The sequence below is a fragment of the Magallana gigas genome, chromosome 9 (assembly GCF_963853765.1).
Source record: "Magallana gigas chromosome 9, xbMagGiga1.1, whole genome shotgun sequence".
NCBI lineage: Eukaryota > Metazoa > Mollusca > Bivalvia > Ostreida > Ostreidae > Magallana > Magallana gigas.
The window spans coordinates 26,282,114-26,301,130 of record NC_088861.1 but is presented as its reverse complement, the minus strand read 5'-3'; the positions used below and the strand labels follow the sequence as shown (position 1 = coordinate 26,301,130).

At 30.9% G+C, this 19,017-nt stretch overlaps 2 protein-coding genes across 3 annotated transcripts; one reads left to right on the top strand and one right to left on the bottom strand.

Annotated features, from left to right (window-relative positions):
• Positions 1 to 2,313: 2,313 nt before the first annotated feature.
• Positions 2,314 to 6,108, bottom strand: LOC105333727 (uncharacterized). 2 transcript variants are annotated; one of them, XM_066070959.1, is made up of 7 exons: positions 5,950 to 6,106; positions 5,703 to 5,739; positions 5,328 to 5,411; positions 4,703 to 4,864; positions 4,376 to 4,480; positions 3,517 to 3,621; positions 2,314 to 2,487 (listed from the first exon to the last, which is right to left on the bottom strand). In XM_066070959.1, exons 1-7 carry the CDS (start codon positions 5,970 to 5,972, stop codon positions 2,329 to 2,331), a joined length of 675 nt encoding a protein of 224 aa, XP_065927031.1. In that variant the 5' UTR covers positions 5,973 to 6,106; the 3' UTR covers positions 2,314 to 2,328. The 2 variants fall into 2 exon arrangements, with proteins under 2 accessions (XP_065927031.1, XP_065927032.1); XM_066070960.1 differs by lacking the exon at positions 3,517 to 3,621 and having other exon boundaries at positions 5,950 to 6,108.
• A 4,824-nt stretch (positions 6,109 to 10,932) lies between these two features.
• On the top strand, positions 10,933 to 17,636 carry LOC105333726 (probable insulin-like peptide 7). The gene is made up of 4 exons (XM_011436859.4): positions 10,933 to 11,044; positions 12,041 to 12,151; positions 14,372 to 14,529; positions 17,336 to 17,636. The coding sequence occupies exons 2-4, from the start codon at positions 12,048 to 12,050 to the stop codon at positions 17,548 to 17,550; spliced, it is 477 nt and encodes a 158-aa protein (XP_011435161.3). The 5' UTR covers positions 10,933 to 11,044; positions 12,041 to 12,047; the 3' UTR covers positions 17,551 to 17,636.
• The last annotated feature ends 1,381 nt before the right edge of the window (positions 17,637 to 19,017 follow it).

The following is a 19,017-nucleotide window of genomic DNA, read 5'->3' as shown; positions in this document are numbered from 1 at the left end:
CTAGATTTAGCGGAAAAAATATAATTTGCAACATAGTATATAACATACAATTCAATACATTGTTATTACAGACAGTTCAATTTGGGTTTTAAAATACGGATGAACTGTTTTTCTTTTTCTCTTCTTTGCACATTACTGTCACTCAACAGTTTGTAAAATGGAAAGATTTTAAACTGTTTAAAAAATTTAAAGATATTTCATCAACTTGTGAACAACCTTGATCCCAACATCAAATTTACTTTAGAAAGTAGTGACACCAAATTACCATTTTTGGACGTTCTGGTTATAAAGAAGAATTCAAAACTTTTTACTGATATATACTACAAAACAACTGACACACATCAATATCTTCATTTTAATTCGTGTCATCCTCATCATACAAAAACTGCTATTCCATATAATTTAGCTCGACGTATTTGTACCATTGTGAGCGATGAAAACACCCAAGACATACGCCTCGGGGAACTCAAACATTACCTCACTAACCAAGGTTATCCCGAAGGTCTCATTGACGACGGAATTCGTAAAGCCAGGACGTATGATAGATCGGAATTATTAGCCAGTAAACATCCGGAAAAAACCATTGATATTATTCCATTTGTACATACTTTTAATCCAAGAAATATGAACATTACGCCAATAATTCATCAGTTTAATAATATCCTCATCAACGACCAATCCACGAAAGAAATTTACAAAGATGTGAACTTCATTAACAGCAGACGTCAGCCTAAAAATCTAAAACGAATATTGTGCACTTCCCATTTTGATACTAAACACACAGTTACTAAGTGTAGAAACCCACGATGCGGGACCTGTGACCATATTACAGAGGGATCTAAGTACGACTTCAACGGAAAAGAATTCATCGTAAAGACGGACATGTCATGTGACACTAAGAATGTATTATATGTTATAACATGTCCAGGCTGCAACGAGTACTATATTGGGGAAACAAGCAATCCACTTCGGGCCCGTGTGCGTGTACACAAACAACACATAAACACCCCGGGATATCGACAGATACCGTTAAGTGAGCATTTGGACACTTGCGGCAATAAACAGTTTAAAATCTTTCCATTTTACAAACTGTTGAGTGACAGTAATGTGCAAAGAAGAGAAAAAGAAAAACAGTTCATCCGTATTTTTAAACCCAAATTGAACTGTCTGTAATAACAATGTATTGAATTGTATGTTATATACTATGTTGCAAATTATATTTTTTCCGCTAAATCTAGCTATGACGTCATAATAGACATTGCCGTTCAACGTTCAAGTTTTTTGACGTCACGTTACTATGTTACCATTATATAGCTTCTGAAGATTTTAAAATGAAAGCGCTTAAGCTATATTGAACGTTTTTCGTGTTTTCTTATTTAATTTTTATCTATAACTCGCCGACCACTGTGGATTTTATTGTGTTTCAATATATATATATATATATATATATATATATATATATATATATATATATATATATATATATATATATATATGAAAAAAATCACAACACCGAAATAAACTCAACTAGTTTCATTTTAAATCATCAGGAGTTTAACAACATGTTGCTAAGTTACACAAATACACATACATACGAATACATATTTCTTACTGTGACGTCATAAAACGCTAGTATTATGTTACGTTATGTAGCCGAATTGATTATGACGTCATAATATAAAGATATACATTAAGTACGGGAAAATAAAATTCTCCATACAAATAATAGAAATATATAAAATAATTACGGGAAACAGTTTTTATCTGATACATATATATATATCAATGCTATCAATGCTAAATTTTGAATTTCTCGTTGGGACCCAGTATTAGTCCGAAGCCTAATTTTAGAAATTTAGAATCTTCACTATATATACAGGTTTTGATGACAATATTGACATTTCTGGGGCAGTAGTTCTTCAGAAGAAGATTTTTAAAAAGAGTTTTCAGGCATACACCCTGTTTTCATTGTTTCGTAATTCTAATTATCTCCCTTTCAATAAAGGCTTTGTTCTTAAATTTTATAATTCAGAATCACCTTCCCATACGGATGGTTTCTACCAAGTTTGGTTAAATTTTGCATTGTGGTACAAACAGAATAAGTTAAAAGTGTGAAAAGTTTACCGATAGACAGAGGGACGTACGACGGACAACAGGGGATCAGAAAAGCTCACGTGAACCCTCGATTCAGGTGAGCTAAAAGGCTCTTGGGCGGAGTCATGAAATGAATGCTACTTACAGCATACAAATGCTATATAACCTTTTTAGTTCTTCAAGATTGTCTTAGTTAAAGTTTTATAAGTGTTTAATTTTCAAACGGAGTGCAAATTAGGATAAATTACTTGCCATTGGAGCTTTCCCGCGTATTACTGTAACTTGTCTTACAATGTAAAGAAAAATGGTTGCCACGACTCGAAGATTGCTCTCCGCCAGTCCAGAGAATCTCTGTGGTGCCACGAGACGATATTCAACTGGCTTTAAGAGGAGCTTCAGAAAGAGGAAAGAACAAAATAAAATGCATATAATCTGATCAAAACACTGATCTACACGTATACTTAAAAAAAAACCCAACTGAACTACCAAAACACTGTACAAAAACACTTTTTTTCTATAAAATAAAACACTGAACAACTCCTTCACTACTAAATATAAAAGGCTGAACTTCTCGTTCACTTAAAATAATAAACATCTCGTGCTCGTATTTTTGAGGAGAGAGGAAGAAGACAAAATTTCAAAATCAGCAGGTGGGGACGTTTTAATTATAAGCTGTTTTAAGGATAGTATAGTTCACTGGACTATTTCAGTAAACTTAACCAAATATGAATGAGAAATCATTATGTTAAACAAAGTGTTCGCATATGGCCTTTTAATTTGTGTTGAAATGTTTATGTATTCTAGAAAATGTGCAAAAAATGATTAAACTGTCGACATTGAATAAAGGATGCCACGGTTTTAAGAATAATTTCTGATTAACAATTTTTAATGTTAGATAACCCGAATAGAAAAGAAAGTATCTACCAAAAAAGGTAATGCAAGAGTTGCTTTGCCTACAATTAAATGTTTAAGGGTCTCCTTTTCACATGAAGTCGAAGAATATGATTCAAATAAGGAGAGAGTCATTAGCATAATAGTCATAGTTTGCAAAATGTGACTTTTTCAAAGAACCTGCACGATTCTCATTATACATATACAAGTTATTATATATATAAATGCCAAACATGTCATATCCCAGGATGTGTGAATAATTGGCTTCTACAACGTGACTTAATGGCAGAACTCATTCAGTCAGCTTTTCAGACTTCTCGGTTAAACTTCAGTTAATTCAATGTCATGCGTTCGTCATGTGTTTCGTATATATATATATATATATATATATATATATATATATATATATATATATATATATATATATATATATTGTCTTTTTATGTACAATATTAATATTATGCATATTTTGATAAGTTTTGATAAGAGAGAGACAGACAGACAGGCAGACAGACAGACAGACTTCCTTACCGTTGTTATAAGACCCCTTGTGATGTACATTCCAACCAACAACATGAACGCTTCTCCATCTCCAATGTAAAGAACCCTACATTTCTGGTCGAACTGAAGTCGGTCCTTCATTTTAGAAAATATTAAAAAAAAAATACTACCGGTCATTTAGTTTCAATTCAATTTAATTTCCTACTTCATAATGTAACTAACTTATATTGTTTTAATCTACTGAAAAGATCGCAGGGCGAAAGCACTATAGACAAACGTTAAAATATGGATTTTTTGTATAATTCTCTCTCTCTCTCTCTCTCTCTCTCTCTCTCTCTCTCTCTCTCTCTCTCTCTCTATATGCACCTTCAAGTTAATAAAAACAAAATGCATATAAAACCATATTTCTTTTCCTCTTTAATTTTATATAAGAACAAGTCTGACATTGACAAAAGAAAATGTATGTTTTAAGACCCTCTTTTTAACATCTACCTGACAATCATTGTTCTTGGCTTGAAATCACTCAAATAAGCTTTAACATATATATATATATATATATATATATATATATATATATATATATATATATATATATATATATATATATATATATATATATATAAGTTTCCACTTTAAACACTATTGGGTTTTGTTGGGTTTTTTTTTAATTTTAATACAAGAAATAATTTCCCGTCCAAAAATAGAGTTTCTATCCATTTACAAAATTATATCCGTGGTTTTTTTTGTGTTTTGCCTTTGTTTTTCGTTTTTCGTTTAGACTGCTTATATTTCTCCAATGAACTACGTCTTATCTTAAGTTTTTTTTAATAGCTTACAACGGTAAAATCAGATAGCAGGAATACATGTGCTGACTATAAAAGATACTCACAATTTCGCATTGCAAAAAATAACCGTCAGGAAATGTGTTTCCCTCCCGAATCAGTTCATATATTCCTGAAGATTTGAAGCTCGTTCCGAGTAAGCCTTGTGTAGGCTGTAGACAAAAATTTTGAGTGAGATAGAAAAAAGACAAGGGAGAAATATAGGGGGAAAATTGTCAGAATTGTGAGTAAAAATGTGAAAATTGTCAGACCCCCACGAGAAACAGAGCTAAGAACTCGAAAAGGGGAAGAAAAGGGACGAGAGAGAATGAGAGAGAAAAAGGGAAGAAAAAAGGACTAGATAGAAAGAGGGAGAGAGAGAGAAATTCATTCACCATGATCCCAGATACTTCGTAGATGATGTTTTCTGTGACATATTGCAGCTGAGAAGTGATGCTTGCTGCATCTGAATGACTACAGCCATATATCAAAAGCTCAAACTCGTACGATTCTGGCTGGATAATATCGCTCAACACAGAGGATATTGCACCTGTCGGCTGATTCAGCGAAATTTTCAAAATTTTGAGTGATATAGTTTTCGGAAAGAAATTTGTATTGATATAATAATGAATGCCTTCTACATTTATTTAAACGAACCAATTTTGTTAACTTTACTCTTTAATAAATATTAAATACAAAATGTATATATCAATTATTATTCTGTATCGTAGTTACCATTATATATTTTAGTTATATGGTTATTGTACTTCAAAATTATAGGTTATATACAGCTTACAAAATAACGTTTTGTCAAGCATCTTTGTTAACTTTTTTAAACAGAAAACGGCGTTTTGGTAAATAAAAATGGCATATTAATTATGTTTTGTTAGCTTTCAGTTTTATGGAGTCATTTACAAAATATATGAACAATGTTGTACAATATTAGCATCATAACGGCTTTTTTATTTTAAAGTACTCACAAGTATACTGTATTTCACAATAATATATCAAGTTACTTACGTTCAGAAAATGAGAATGAATTTCCACTATTGTTGATTTGATGACACGATGGAATTGATAAAGGCTTAGGTTTCGGACTGGAGACTGTTGAATAAAGAAATTGGAAATCTCATGTGTTCATACAAAGTGTAAAATTTAATATGTTCGAAGACCAGTGAAAAAAATACTATATCATACGACAAAGAGGTGTTGACAAGGCAATCAATGTCCTTTAAATAGAAAACTAATGTGTAATGATTACTAAAAGGTAAAAATAAATTAATGAAGTACATGTAATATTATAATTTCAATACACATATATTTGATAATATAACGTTGCTTCTCCTTACTATGTGATATAAAATTATATAATAATAAAATCTGATATGTACTTACTGTATGTTGGTCATGTGTCGTAGATATTTTCTTCACTCTATACAGTAGAATGATTAATAGTTAAAAATAATACAAAGGATTAAAATTATTAAGTGCTCGATGTTTTTATCTGCCAATCTTTCTACTCTACCGCTACAATTCTCTCTCTCTCTCTCTCTCTCTCTCTCTCTCTCTCTCTCTCTCTCTCTCTCTCTCTCAAGTTGCTTTCTTTAACACAAATATACAAATCTTCTTCTAGTCCACTCACCTAGAACTACTTCCACTCCCCATTTTTCGTCATTCTTCTTTCCCAATCGCTTAAAACTCTGAAACCAAATTAAACAAAGACAATTGATCCTGTAAATCTCGAGAGTACACTTCAATCTACAAATTTAGGAGCATTGTTGTTTCATTTAACTTTCCATTATTTGCTGTGATCGACTTCAATTACAAAGGCTTTTGTTTTATTTGTAAAGTGTTTTGGTCTGATGAATTTTACGACACTTTAAAAAGATTAATAAATTTTACTAATTGTATACTGTTACATGTCGTTAGTCATGTTTTTATTGTTTACTAAAAAGAAACTTCAAAAATACCTTCTTTCGAGGCTACATTGTTTACTGTTTACTACTATATTAAAATAATAGACTCGAATTTTTGGTCTTTAATACCGATAAATTAGAAGAATACTGTATTTTGTTTTATATATTTTAAACATTATTGGTACTTGAAGATTATTTTTTCTCAGTTAAGCTTCGCTAATTAATAATCAACGAAAACTTCCTCAAAAAATCCCGGAAATCATCTGGATTTTTTGGATTAATCTTGCGCTTGCGCAATACATTTACGCTATCGGGAACTTTAGTTTATGTTTACACAATATCATATTTGCATGAATAAACTCAAAAATGATAATACAAATACGGGTAAATTTTCATTGGAAATTTGCTATATATTCTGTTCATAAATATATAATAATGATTACTTATGAGAGAAAGTATAAAATACTGTATACAGACTTATTTTGACCCTTCTACACCTCCAAGCAGTTACGTCCCGTCTTAAATTCGCCCAGACACGCATGTTTACTAAAGAGATAAATTGGATCACTGAAATTCGCCCAGTTTTAAATTCGCCCGCTGATAACGAGGGCAAAAGGGGCAAAAATAAAACGGGGCGAATATTTCCCTGTATACAGTAACAAATATACATTTCCACTAAGTACTTACTTTTGTCTTCGTGATGACAAAAATTATTTGATAACATGCAAAAAATTCACATTATATTTCTTAGGAGAGTGCACATAGAATATGTTTTATCGTAACTATGAACAATGTCCCACGGACCCAGTTTTACGATAGAATGCGTTCCGTGCATTGTCTCTGTAGCAAAGAAAATACGTGTACGTTGGTGAAAAAGTGTTGAAATCTTCACTTATATGGATTCATTCATTTTCTCCAAAATCGTTCCGGAGCGATTTTGCAATTTTCTGCTACATTACGGGTATATGGGAGGCAATCCAACCGTGGTGAGGGCCTTTCCCGAAACACAGATAATTCAGACTAAGGAAATTGTTGTAAAATTAATAGCATCATTGTATGCTTATAGCATTGTAATGTAAATGTCAATAATGTTACAACGGTTTTTCCTGTGTACTCGCTTTGCTGAGGTACCGGGGAATAAAGGATCGTCGGGGACTTCGAAATAAAACCAAATATTGAAATAAGGCCAAAATATAAAGTTTATTAATTTAGATCGCAAATGTCAAAGGTTAAACTCACAATATAAACAGTTCTTAAAATTGACAATTAAAAATAACATAAAATGAAAATATATTTACCTTCGAAATAAAACCAAATATTGAAATAAGGCCAAAATATAAAGTTTATTAATTTAGATCGCAAATGTCAAAGGTGACAAATTGCGTTTGGCTTTTGGTTTTATTTCGACGATAATTACAAAGTCACGCCCATAAAGTTAATCCCGAAATATAAAATATAATTGGATATTTAATTACTTATGGGCGTGGATAAAAATGAAACGAACAGGTAACAATCATTATAATTAGTGTTAATAACCACTGTTCAAATTATGTAATTAAGACGCTCACAGGTGCCAGGTAAGATGTCAACACAGGTTGAATTATGTAATTAAAATACTAAGCGGTCCTGTGAGGCTTATTTAACAATTGACGTTAATTTGAAAATTAAAGAAATAAGTAATTAAAGATTTCGACATAAAAAATAATATTAACTAATTATTAAGTAAAATCATTATTGTGACATTTGAATATTCCTTTTTTTTTCTTCTTTTTTTTTCTATTTTAAAAACGTATATACAAAATAATTTATCTACAAATTAAGAACATAACATTATTAAAATAGCATTTGATATGAATAAAATATACACAAAATATACAGGGTAAGTGATATATAGAAATATAAACAAAATATATACACGGAGCATAAAATTCTGTAACAATAATACGGTGTGTCGATGTACCCATTTTGTAAATGCCCGATATGCAATGTCAACCCGTGCATGCACGGGTCAAAGTCTAGTTAATTTTATAAAGACGACTCTTCTTGAAATTGAGTTATTCGTCTTCAGTATTTGTATTTAACACACATTAGTTACATTGTACTGATGGAATCGATTGAAAGCATTACGTTGTTGATACAGATATCACAATTTCTAACACTCGTAGCACAAACTGAAGACATGTTTTCAGGATCAAATACATTTTTAATGAGACATTGGTGTTGTAAAGACGAGTTCCTTTGCACGCATCAATGTCCGAAGAATACGAATCATGATAATAAAAGTATAGAATCATGCATCGATAATAGTCAGGGGCATGACCACAGGTAAATGCTGCTAATTAAATACTATCGGTCTGAGGTTCACTTTTGCAAAATAAATTTCAATCATAAATATATCAAAAATGAAAATAAGATATTTAAAATTAAAATAAATAATAATAATAAAGTTTCCACTTATTTCAATTTCTTTTACTTAAGATAAGGACGAATAAACATTTTATTCCCGTAAAACATATCTTTTAAGATTTTATCCATAGTTTTGAAGAAATATTAACAAAAATGTGCTTATTTTATTTTCATAAATTGTTTTTTATTTCCAAAAAATAATTACATATTTTTGTCATTACTGGACAGTTTATTAAATATTTGTATAATTTATCGTTTGTACTGTATTGAATTACAAAACAAGAAATGTGTTGAATGAAAACTCGGGGTACATGTTCAAAGTTAAAATAATTCACAGGAAATATTTGGAAATAAAACGCAAAATATTATTGCAAACGATGTTAGTGGTTTAGTAACAACGTAAAGAATTGAATTTTTTCACTGAGCCGCCTAACAAAACTTGATGTTACTAATTATTCATTTGCTCAATCATTATATAAAGTACAGATTAGAATCTTTCAGCATTGTTTGCCAAAGGGTCATGGAAAAAACTTTAAAGTCTAATGAAATTGCATTGAATAGATTTTAAGTTATGTGTTCTGTCTACGCTATTTTGGGACAACTCTCGTATTCTTCACTGAACAACGAAATCGTGTTTAAAAAGAGATACTTATCTAGCAATTCATACGATATTTTTTTGCATGAAATATTCTTCTTTAAATGCATAACAAAAGGTCCTGATAAATATAGTGTGATTCTTACTTTCAGGATGATTTTGAATGGTAAGACTACACGTTAATACAAATATCATGAGAAATTGCATGGCTAAGATGTTGAACAATTGCAGAAAAAGAATTAGTAACAGACAGTAGGGAAGGGCTTATAGGACCGGAGCTGGGTAGGTGTTGATGTACTAGCACCTCTCACCGAATTAGAGTTTCCAATTAATCTTCTTGGTACTTTTGCAAAACAGAAGATCAATGGTATAAAAAAAAAAATCGGAAAAAACAATTCAAGGTTGATAAAATTATATTCAAGAATCGAGAAAATTTAACCAGGAAGTTATAAATATCATAATTTTAATTGGTTGAAGCCGCCGATAGCATTTAACAATTGAGTTTATTGTGACTGAAATGGCCCAGTGGTTAGAGCACCAGACATAAGGAAACATTAAAGAGCTATGGTTTTTAGGTTATGAGTTCGATACCACCAAACACTTTAGATTTTTTTTTTTCTTATCGTTATCGTTAAATATTTAAAACTGCATATAGTTAGAAATTGGGCTTTGTAAACCTGTATTATAACATTATCAAGACTAGTATGTTTAGTTTAGAAAAAAGTTGAATTTGTATTTTACGATTAAACCAAATGGATATTTGTGCTATTTTGTTCCCCAATCTTCTTTAACAATTTTAGTTCAGGTACAATAGTTTATAATAATGAACTCAGATGTCCTGCTAGTTTCACTATAACAATCTTTTTTCTATTCTATGAGGTCAAAGAAGTTAGTAAAAATAATTAATACAGAATAAAAATGTACTATATAGGGAGCAAAAGCGAAAACCGGGATGATCATGAACAAACTTACCTTATATTATCTTAACTGGGCTTCTTACAGAACAAAATACAAATTATTGGTTAGAAGATGTACAGAGATGTATTATATTTCAAAAATCAGATTTTGATATTCGTATAAATAAAAAAAAATGCATGATTTTTTTTCTCAAGTAGAACGGCAAACGTTGTCCACTACTTTGAATATTTGTTATTTGAATTGTTGATTTACCTGAAACAGTACTATTCTATAGCAAATCAGTAGCGTATGCTTCAGTCTGGTAGCGAATGTAATATTAGACTGATGCGTTTTTTATTATTATCATACTTTCAAAGGTAATTTTTGTACTGCAAAAAAACAAAGGAATTACATCACAAAAGTTTAAAATACGTTGTGAAACGATTAACCAAACTTCAACAAAATCATACATAATTATTTTTGAAAGAATCTATACCATATTTATTCATTTATTATCTTCTTTCATTAAAAAACCCACTTATTACAAGACACGTACTTTTTTTTTTTAAAGTAGAACATTTTAGAAAAAATCGCATGCATTACGCAAAAAAAAATGCCAGACAATTGACACTCCAAAGATACATAGTATGGCGGAAAAAAATACCAATCGGATAACAATTAGATCACGTTAAAAACTAAAAAGGACATGAGCAAAGACGATTTCATCATCGTAAATGATCAAAGGCATGCGTTTGAAAATTGGTTTCCAATCATGTCACGAAGTGAGAAATCAAACCTCACCTCAAACATCTGCCATCTCGCTGTTAGCTCATCAAATATCAGTGTGATGCCATATATCTTCCTTGTAAAGTTGTTTCGAATCCAATTGATACCAGAAAACGGAAGACATCAGTCGTAATAAGGTAAGAGAATCATAATTCATATCTTTTACATTGAGTATAGATTTCACAAAATGTTTTCGAGGGAGAATATCATTCGTCTTCGCTTTCAAATTTGATTTTTTTTTAATTTCTTAATACAATATATAAACATATTGCTTGTCTAATGTTTTTCGCGGGAATTCGTTCATTGATGTTATACCTATAAATGGTATCACCCTTAATTTAATATCTTTCCTCGTGCGGTAGGCGGGCGTATGCACTGAAAAGAAATTATTATTTCTTAATAGAAAACAACTTTCATATATATAGAAAAGAGAGTAGTAGCTTTCAATAGGCCTGGCCTGTATATGAGCAAAGACTGCTGCTGGAGGGAAGAAAAACAATCAAAGAGGAATTTTAGAATTAGTTTGTTGAATGAATTTTGTTTGGATTTCGATAAAGGCATGCATATGATTTATTCTGGTTTTGTATTCATAAGGGATCTCATTTTTGTGACATAAAGCTGATTTTCGGTCTAAAGCAATGCCCGATGCATGAACTACAGTTTTTTAAGTGTTTATTTTACAAAAAGCTTGAGTGCGGCTATTATTGTTGAACAAAATAGTCAAAAAGAACGGAAAAATTATCTATGAATCTACACTAATTTTGACTTTGGAGCAACCATAATAAACGTGATAGTCTTTAATCTTTTTGAAAATTTAGAATACTTTAAAAATAAAATGCTTGTGATTGAAAGTTGAATAAATGCATTAATTTTAAAACTGATACAGAAACTAATATCTTTTTATATTCTTGTTTTTGATAGTTTTAGTACTTCTTGTATTGTAAATTATTCATATTCTACAATTATCAATTACCAAAAGAAAAACCAAAAATGTTCTAAGAAATAGAACTAGGTAAAAAAAAAAAGAATACCCGATTCCAGACTACATTTCATCCAAAATGTATGATCAATAATTGTAATTGTAAATCATCTCTGGATTAAAACGTTACCTTTTATTACTTTGTGAATTATAGCTACGTTATGGTACTAGTTGGTTTGAGTTTATGGACATTCTCTTGGATATTCACTCAAGTTAAAACGGCAGCTATCCATTACCAAAGCTACAACCCAGTTTTTCTACAAAGGTATGTTTGTTAAAATGAAGTTACAACTTTGAAATCATCAAGTAAAATTATTATTGCTATTAACCTGAAAATTTGAGAATTATTAAATTTAAAATATCTACGATTGTATTTATTAAAGACATAATGAATACTCATTGACAGTAATTGTTTTCAGTTTTATCAAAATAAGAGATGTACATTGTGTATGTGCCTTCTCTCATGTACCTTTGTAGTTAGGAATAAGGTTAGTTTCTTCATAGAAGCCATCGTCAAAGGGGTACGTGTATGATGGTTGTAGCCATTTTTAGATTATCAAACCCGATGAAAATAAGGGCTTTGAGTAAGGAAAATAATTTTTAAAGATGCATGTTAACTTTTCTCCTGAATTTAAAAATCTTCTTAATGATGATGCATTAATTTTTTTTATCAGATTGCCTTTTTAAAAACAAAATTTGTGAGAACATCATTTGATAACTGTATGCAAGTAAATAATGCTTGCTTTAACCAGGTGTTCAATTGAAGTTAACAGTTTGTGCAACAGTAAATAGAAAAGTTAGTCATTTATATCAGCTTTTTATTTTCATTTTCCATTTACTCTAATTATTTTTGTAAATATATTTAATATTTATATATACTTACACAATTATAATAGTATCACTATATCTACCATGCTTAATACATTTGTTAACTAATTTATTCAGTCGGGAAATTTTAAAATCAAGCTTTTGAGAATGGCGTTTTAAATAAGACAAATCATATGAAAAATGTTTAAATGCTAATGTTAAAAAATACTATTCTATAAATTAATTCAATATTTTATTCAATATCAATAATCATAAAAAGATATTGTTAGAACATGTACAATTTCAAGAGAGTTTGGCTCGCTTGGTCAGTTGGTGTATTAACCCCTTCACGGTAACTGCGATGTTGCTCTTTTGCAGGGCAAAGCGACAGAATTTGGTGAAATATGACGTAACGTCAATTGTTTCATTTACGTCATTTAATTATCTATCTACTATAAATTCGGCAAAGTAGATCAATTTGCCCTGCAAGAGAGGAGTATCGCAGTTATCGTGAAGGGGTCTATAAATCTTCACTATCAATGAGGAATATTAAACCTGTTAAATCTCTAAACATGATGCGACTGGTCAGCTCTCATTGTGTGTTTTTGATTATTGTCCTTCGATGTTTTGTGAATATTATATAAAGAAAATTTCGCCCTAAAGTGATTTTTTAAAGATAAAATCCTTTACATCATCAATATGAAAGGTTCTATTTGAGCATAATCGACAAAATGCTTTACCAATAGACAAATGTACTAATAATATGATATATAAATAGACCAATAGACAAAATGCTTTACCAAACGACAAATATTCTAAATTTTATACAAAATGTAATATACAAATAGACCAATAGACAAAATTCTTTACTAGTAGAGTACAAGGTATCCCAGTATTGCTAATTATCATATTAATTTATCCTCAAATATGTTTAGAATTGGGCTTACAGAATGGAACTGGGGTTTTTTTTTAATTCATTTATTTCCTATAAAATGCACATGCTTTTGACAGTTTTCAACACTCTAACTTTGTAATAAAGTGTATAATAGCACTAATCCGGCATACAAAAAAAAAAAAGAAAAAAGAAAAAAGAGTTTTGTGCAACTATCAAGCATTACGTGTATTCATCATTCAATGAATATTTAGATGTCTCCGAAGTAAAACCTTCCTGAAATTAGAGGTAATAAAAACAATTATGAGCGTTTTAGTTGTTCCTTGTTTTTGACGGGGTGGTTAATTTATTTTTGAAATGTTTACTAATATACATCTGCTTATTCTTGTACGTGTTACCTGAAGGCCACATTTATTTATTAAAGCTCACTGAGGATTGTCTTTACCGACCACACACCATTTTGACGACATTCCACATAAAAAATAACCATTTACTGAGTAATCTTTTTCATACTTTAATATATAGCGTTTTATCACGCAAGGAACTTTCGTTCATAAATAAAAGAAAAATTATAAACAGTCATGTAAACATTGTTGGTGATTAAGAGGACTTATTTGCAGATTGAAAGTGTTCAGTGACCAAATAAAATACCACAAATTGCCATAAAACGGCTTTGTACAGATGTTTTCCATTAATTACACAATGGCTTATAGAAAAAGGATCGCAGTATAAACTAATGCCGTTGATGACGCCATAATTAGTTTTAATGGTATATTTATTTGACAGGACGGAAGCTGAATGGCGCTCACTATGGCATAACGACTGTCACCGGGTGTGCCACTTCGAACTCGATCAACACGTCGACCTGGCGTGTAGAATGGACATTTACCGGATACGCAAACGCTCAGTTGATGCAGCGGAGGAACCAAGGATCAGCAATAAATGTAAGCTCTTAATCTGCGTCTACCACAGGCCTTGCGCGTATAAAATAAGCATAACATTTTCTTTTTAATGAGTCTTCTTTCTAATAGGGTTCATAATAACATGTATATATGTTTCCGTTTTGCATTGAAAATTTGAGCAGCATGTTTATAAGTGGTTAATTAAATAGATGAATGTATGTTAAGAAAATTCATTGCAGTAAAATTCGGTAATAGTAATAGTGGGTCACAAGTGGACAGCAATGCTTTATTCAGTTATATTCGTTTAACATTTGTAATAACATGTATATGAATTGCGAATCTATACTACTATATTAAAATAATAGACTCGAATTTTCAGTCTTTAATACCGAGAAATCGGAAGAATACTGTCTTTTGTTTTATATATTTTAAACATCTTTGGTACTTGAAGATTACCAATTTGTTTTTATTTTTTCTCAGTTAAGCTTCGCTAATTAATAATCAACGAAAATTCCTCAAAAAATCCCGGAAATCACCTGGATTTTTTGGATTTTACAATCGTGCACTTGCGCAATACATTCACACTAACGGGATCTTTAGTTTATATTTGTTTCCACAATATCACATCTGCCTGAATAAACTCAGAAATGATAATACAAATACGGGTAAATTTTCATTGGACTTTTGCTATATATTTTGTTTATATAAATTAATGATTTCTTATGAGAGAAAGTATAAAATAACAAATATACATTTCAACTAAGCACTTACTTTCATCTTCGTGATGACAAAAAATATTTGATTACATGCAAAAATGTTACATTATATTTGTTAGGAGAGTGAAGATAGAATATGTTTTATCGTAAAAATGAATAATGTCCTACAGACCCAGTTTTACAAAGAATATACGATTACGTGTACGTTGGTGAAAAGGTGTTGAGTTCTTCCATTCTATGGATTAAAATTTTTAGTTGAAAGGTATTTGCAGTCTCAAAAAGGTTTGTTGTGATGTATTTGACTGTTATTTTCAAGGCAACATCATTCATTAACTTTCTCCAAAATCGTTCCAGAGCGATTCTGCAATTTTCTGCTACTTTACGGGTATAAGTAAGGGAGGGGCTTTTCCCGAGACACAGTTAGGTTATTCAAACTAAGGAAAGTGTAGTGAAATTAATAGCATTATTGTAGGCTTATAGCTTTGTTATGTAAATGTCAATAATAAGGTGTATCGATGTACCTATTTCTAAATGTTCGATATGCAATGTCAACCCGTGCACGCACGGGTCAAAGTCTAGTATACTGTAAACGTATTACATTTGCCTGTGTATTCTAGTTAGCGTTTTTGGTGGAATGCGACTTCCACTAAATCAAGAACATCACTAAATGCCATGCATATATGTATAAGAATAGTCACGTTTAGGAATAAGCTAATTCAAATCCACGCCAACTTGTTCAAAAACTATTTTCCGCAAAATATATTACACGCCAAATAAAATACGTTTACAGTATATCAAGGAAGTTGAATGGTCAGCCAATTAACCATCAAATCTGCCTAAAACTCTAAGATATGATTAGTTTAGTTATAGACTATTATGGGGGGGGGGGAATAGTACTAGTCCAAATATTGTACATTTTTAATTTGGGCATTTTTTTTATATAAAGCTCCTCTTTTAAAGGAGGTCAAAACAGTCTAAAAATACAGCGCTGCTTTACTCCGATATACTCGTGTCACAAATTTGTAATTACTATAGCATTAAATGATTTATTTTTGACGTCGTCGTGTCAATAACTGCCGTCAGGTGAGCAGACAAATTGAATAACGCGCGTTAGCGCGTTATGATAATTTGTCTGTTCACCTGACGGCAGTTATTGACACGACGACGTCAAAAATAAATCATTTAATGCTTATATTTACATTCCCTTACTGAAGAAATCAATTGTTTACTTCAATAAATCGATATTAAGTGCAGATCACGGAGGGAGTGAATAAGTAACAGCAAGAACAGCTGTTTTGTAAAACCGGTTTAAACTGGTTTTCACATAGACTGTTGAGATGAGATCGACGAGCATGAAAATATAATCCATGATAAATAACTCTTGAAATGTTGCTTTTTACAATAAAGTCAACTTTTTTGTCGAATAATTTTAAAACATGGTGTTTTGACAACATTCATGAAATACATTTTTTAACCGATAACACAGAAATCACTGTTTGAGAACTTCTTATGTAAATTACTCGTAAATTCATACGCAGTGAATAGGTGTTGCATTTAGAGGCATTTAACCATCACGGAATTTAATGGAAAAACACAGTAGAATGTAAATATATGTTCATGAATTGCAAATACATTAACAGTTTAAAAAAAACTTTCTTCCCGTGATTATCGGATGTCTAGATTAAAGTACATTTACATTATGTAATATGCTTAATTTCAAAATGAACGATATCAGGTGGTAAATCTATGAATTAATTTCAAAATAATGACTAATAATTATAATAAAGTCAATTAATCTTCACTGAAATTCAAGAGAAGTAAATTTCGGTCAATCTAAGATCGTTTTGTAACAGTAACTTCAATTATTCCGCAAATCACGTTTCTCTATACAGTCGTATAATAAAAAAAAAATTAAAAAGTTTGTCATCTTATTCTTGCTACTAGTATAATCTGTGATTTTACTAATTCGCTAACAATGTCAAATACTAAATTAAAAAAAGGGTTATTAAAAAATATATTCATGTAAACTTCAAATTCTTTAGTATGTATGGAAAAAATCACGAAGCTGATTTAAACAAAATTAAATGTTTTAAGTTTGAAATTGCCATTACATGTTTTATACTTGTTTAAAGATGAAACAGATAACCAAAATACGAAGGGGGTCTTTATTGACAAATCCACCTCCATGAAGTTTTTGTCACCTGACTCCGTGCACAGCATCAGGAGGAAAAGGAATGTTCTGAACGAGTGCTGCTACTCTAAAGGCTGTAGTTGGGAGGAATTTGCCGAATTTTGCCAGTTTTCTATTCGACTTCCAGCAACGAACGCTAACTCTTGCGTATCCTAACCAAAGGTTCTGTTAGAGAATTATTCTACACTTTAAAAGCAGGACTAGTCGATTGTGAATGAGAATTAAATCATTGTATCACTTTTGAGTCTATTTTTTTAAATAAAAATTAATTAAAGGGGAAATGGAATGCATGCACGTTTGAAATTTTGCCTTTGTTAGAACTAATAATATATATGGGGTTTTTTATTAGCTCACTGAACTGAAAGCTCATGATCAAGTGAGTTTTTCTGATCACTTTTTGTACGGCGTCTGTATAACCCTCTGTCCGTCCGTCCGTCTGTCTGTCTGTAAACTTTCTACATTTTCGACTTCTTCTCCAGAACCACAGGGCCAATTTCAACCAAACTTGGCACAAAGCATCACTAGGTGAGGGGAATTCAAGTTTGTTAAAGTAAAGGGATATGCTCTCTTTCTTTCAAGGGTAGATAATTAGGATTTATTGAAAAATTTGTTGATATTTTTCAAAAATCTTTTTTCTCAAAAACCATTTGACCAGAAAAGCTTAAACTTATGTGGAAACATCCTCAGATAGTGAAGATTCAAGTTTGTTCAAATAATGATCCCCGGGGGTAGGGTGGAGCCACAATTAATGGGGGCTCAAATTTCTATATAGGAATATATCGATGCTTTTATTTTCTACTCAGACCACGTTTGGCCAGAAAAGCTGTAACTTGTGTGAAGTATCATCAGGTAGGGTAAATTCAAGTTTGTTGAAATCATTATCCAAGAGGGTAGGGTGGGGCACAATGGGGAGGGGATAAATTTTTACATAGGAATAAATTGAGAAAAATCATTTAAAATAAAAAAAAATTTTTATAAAAGGCGCAACTTGAGTGAAAACAACCTTAGATAGTGTAGATTCAAATTCGCCAAAATTATTTTTCTCAGAATAGGGTGGGGCCGCATTGGGGATCCAATTTTACAAAGGAAAACATTTTATATTCACTAAAACTCAAATGTTATACTATATGGTTTTACCTATATGCAAGCATTTTACATAATGTTGATTCTTTACAATTGTTAAGACTTTGGTCCCTGGGCAATTCTTGGGCTTCACAAGTTTGATGTAGGTTTATGTCCCATTCGATTTAGATCTTCTTCAGAACTATAATGATTGATGTGTAAAATGACTATAACATCATCGTGTGACAAAAAGGGCTTAATGATGAATAGACAATCCAAGGAAAAAAATATTATTTTTAAATACAGGATCTGTTAAACTATATTGTCCAGATATTTTGTATATGATTCTGTGATGCTGAAAAATTCATGTCAATTGTTGCCCAGGTGAGCAATGTGGCCTATGTGCCTCTTGTTTGAATATGTGTCTAATTGCAAATTACAGTTCATAAAAATGAAAATAGCCTTTATCGAAACATTGTTACTACCAAAATATATAAGATTTTGTTCATAGGCCTCACAAGTGTATCAAAATTTTTGTCCATACATCTACGAGGGTTGATC

Excerpts from the sequence above, each read along its gene's own strand:
- LOC105333727 (XM_066070959.1), bottom strand. The coding sequence starts at position 5,972 with ATGGGGAGTGGAAGTAGTTCTAG. Across the intron at positions 4,865-5,327 it reads TTCATTCTCATTTTCTGAAC|CCGACAGGTGCAATATCCTC; the intron begins GTAAGTAACTTG and ends TCGCTGAATCAG. Across the intron at positions 3,622-4,375 it reads ATTTTTTGCAATGCGAAATT|GACCGACTTCAGTTCGACCA; the intron begins GTGAGTATCTTT and ends TCTAAAATGAAG.
- LOC105333726 (XM_011436859.4), top strand. The coding sequence starts at position 12,048 with ATGGTACTAGTTGGTTTGAGTTTATGGACATTCTCTTGGATATTCACT. Across the intron at positions 12,152-14,371 it reads AACCCAGTTTTTCTACAAAG|GACGGAAGCTGAATGGCGCT; the intron begins GTATGTTTGTTA and ends TTTATTTGACAG. Across the intron at positions 14,530-17,335 it reads ACCAAGGATCAGCAATAAAT|ATGAAACAGATAACCAAAAT; the intron begins GTAAGCTCTTAA and ends ACTTGTTTAAAG.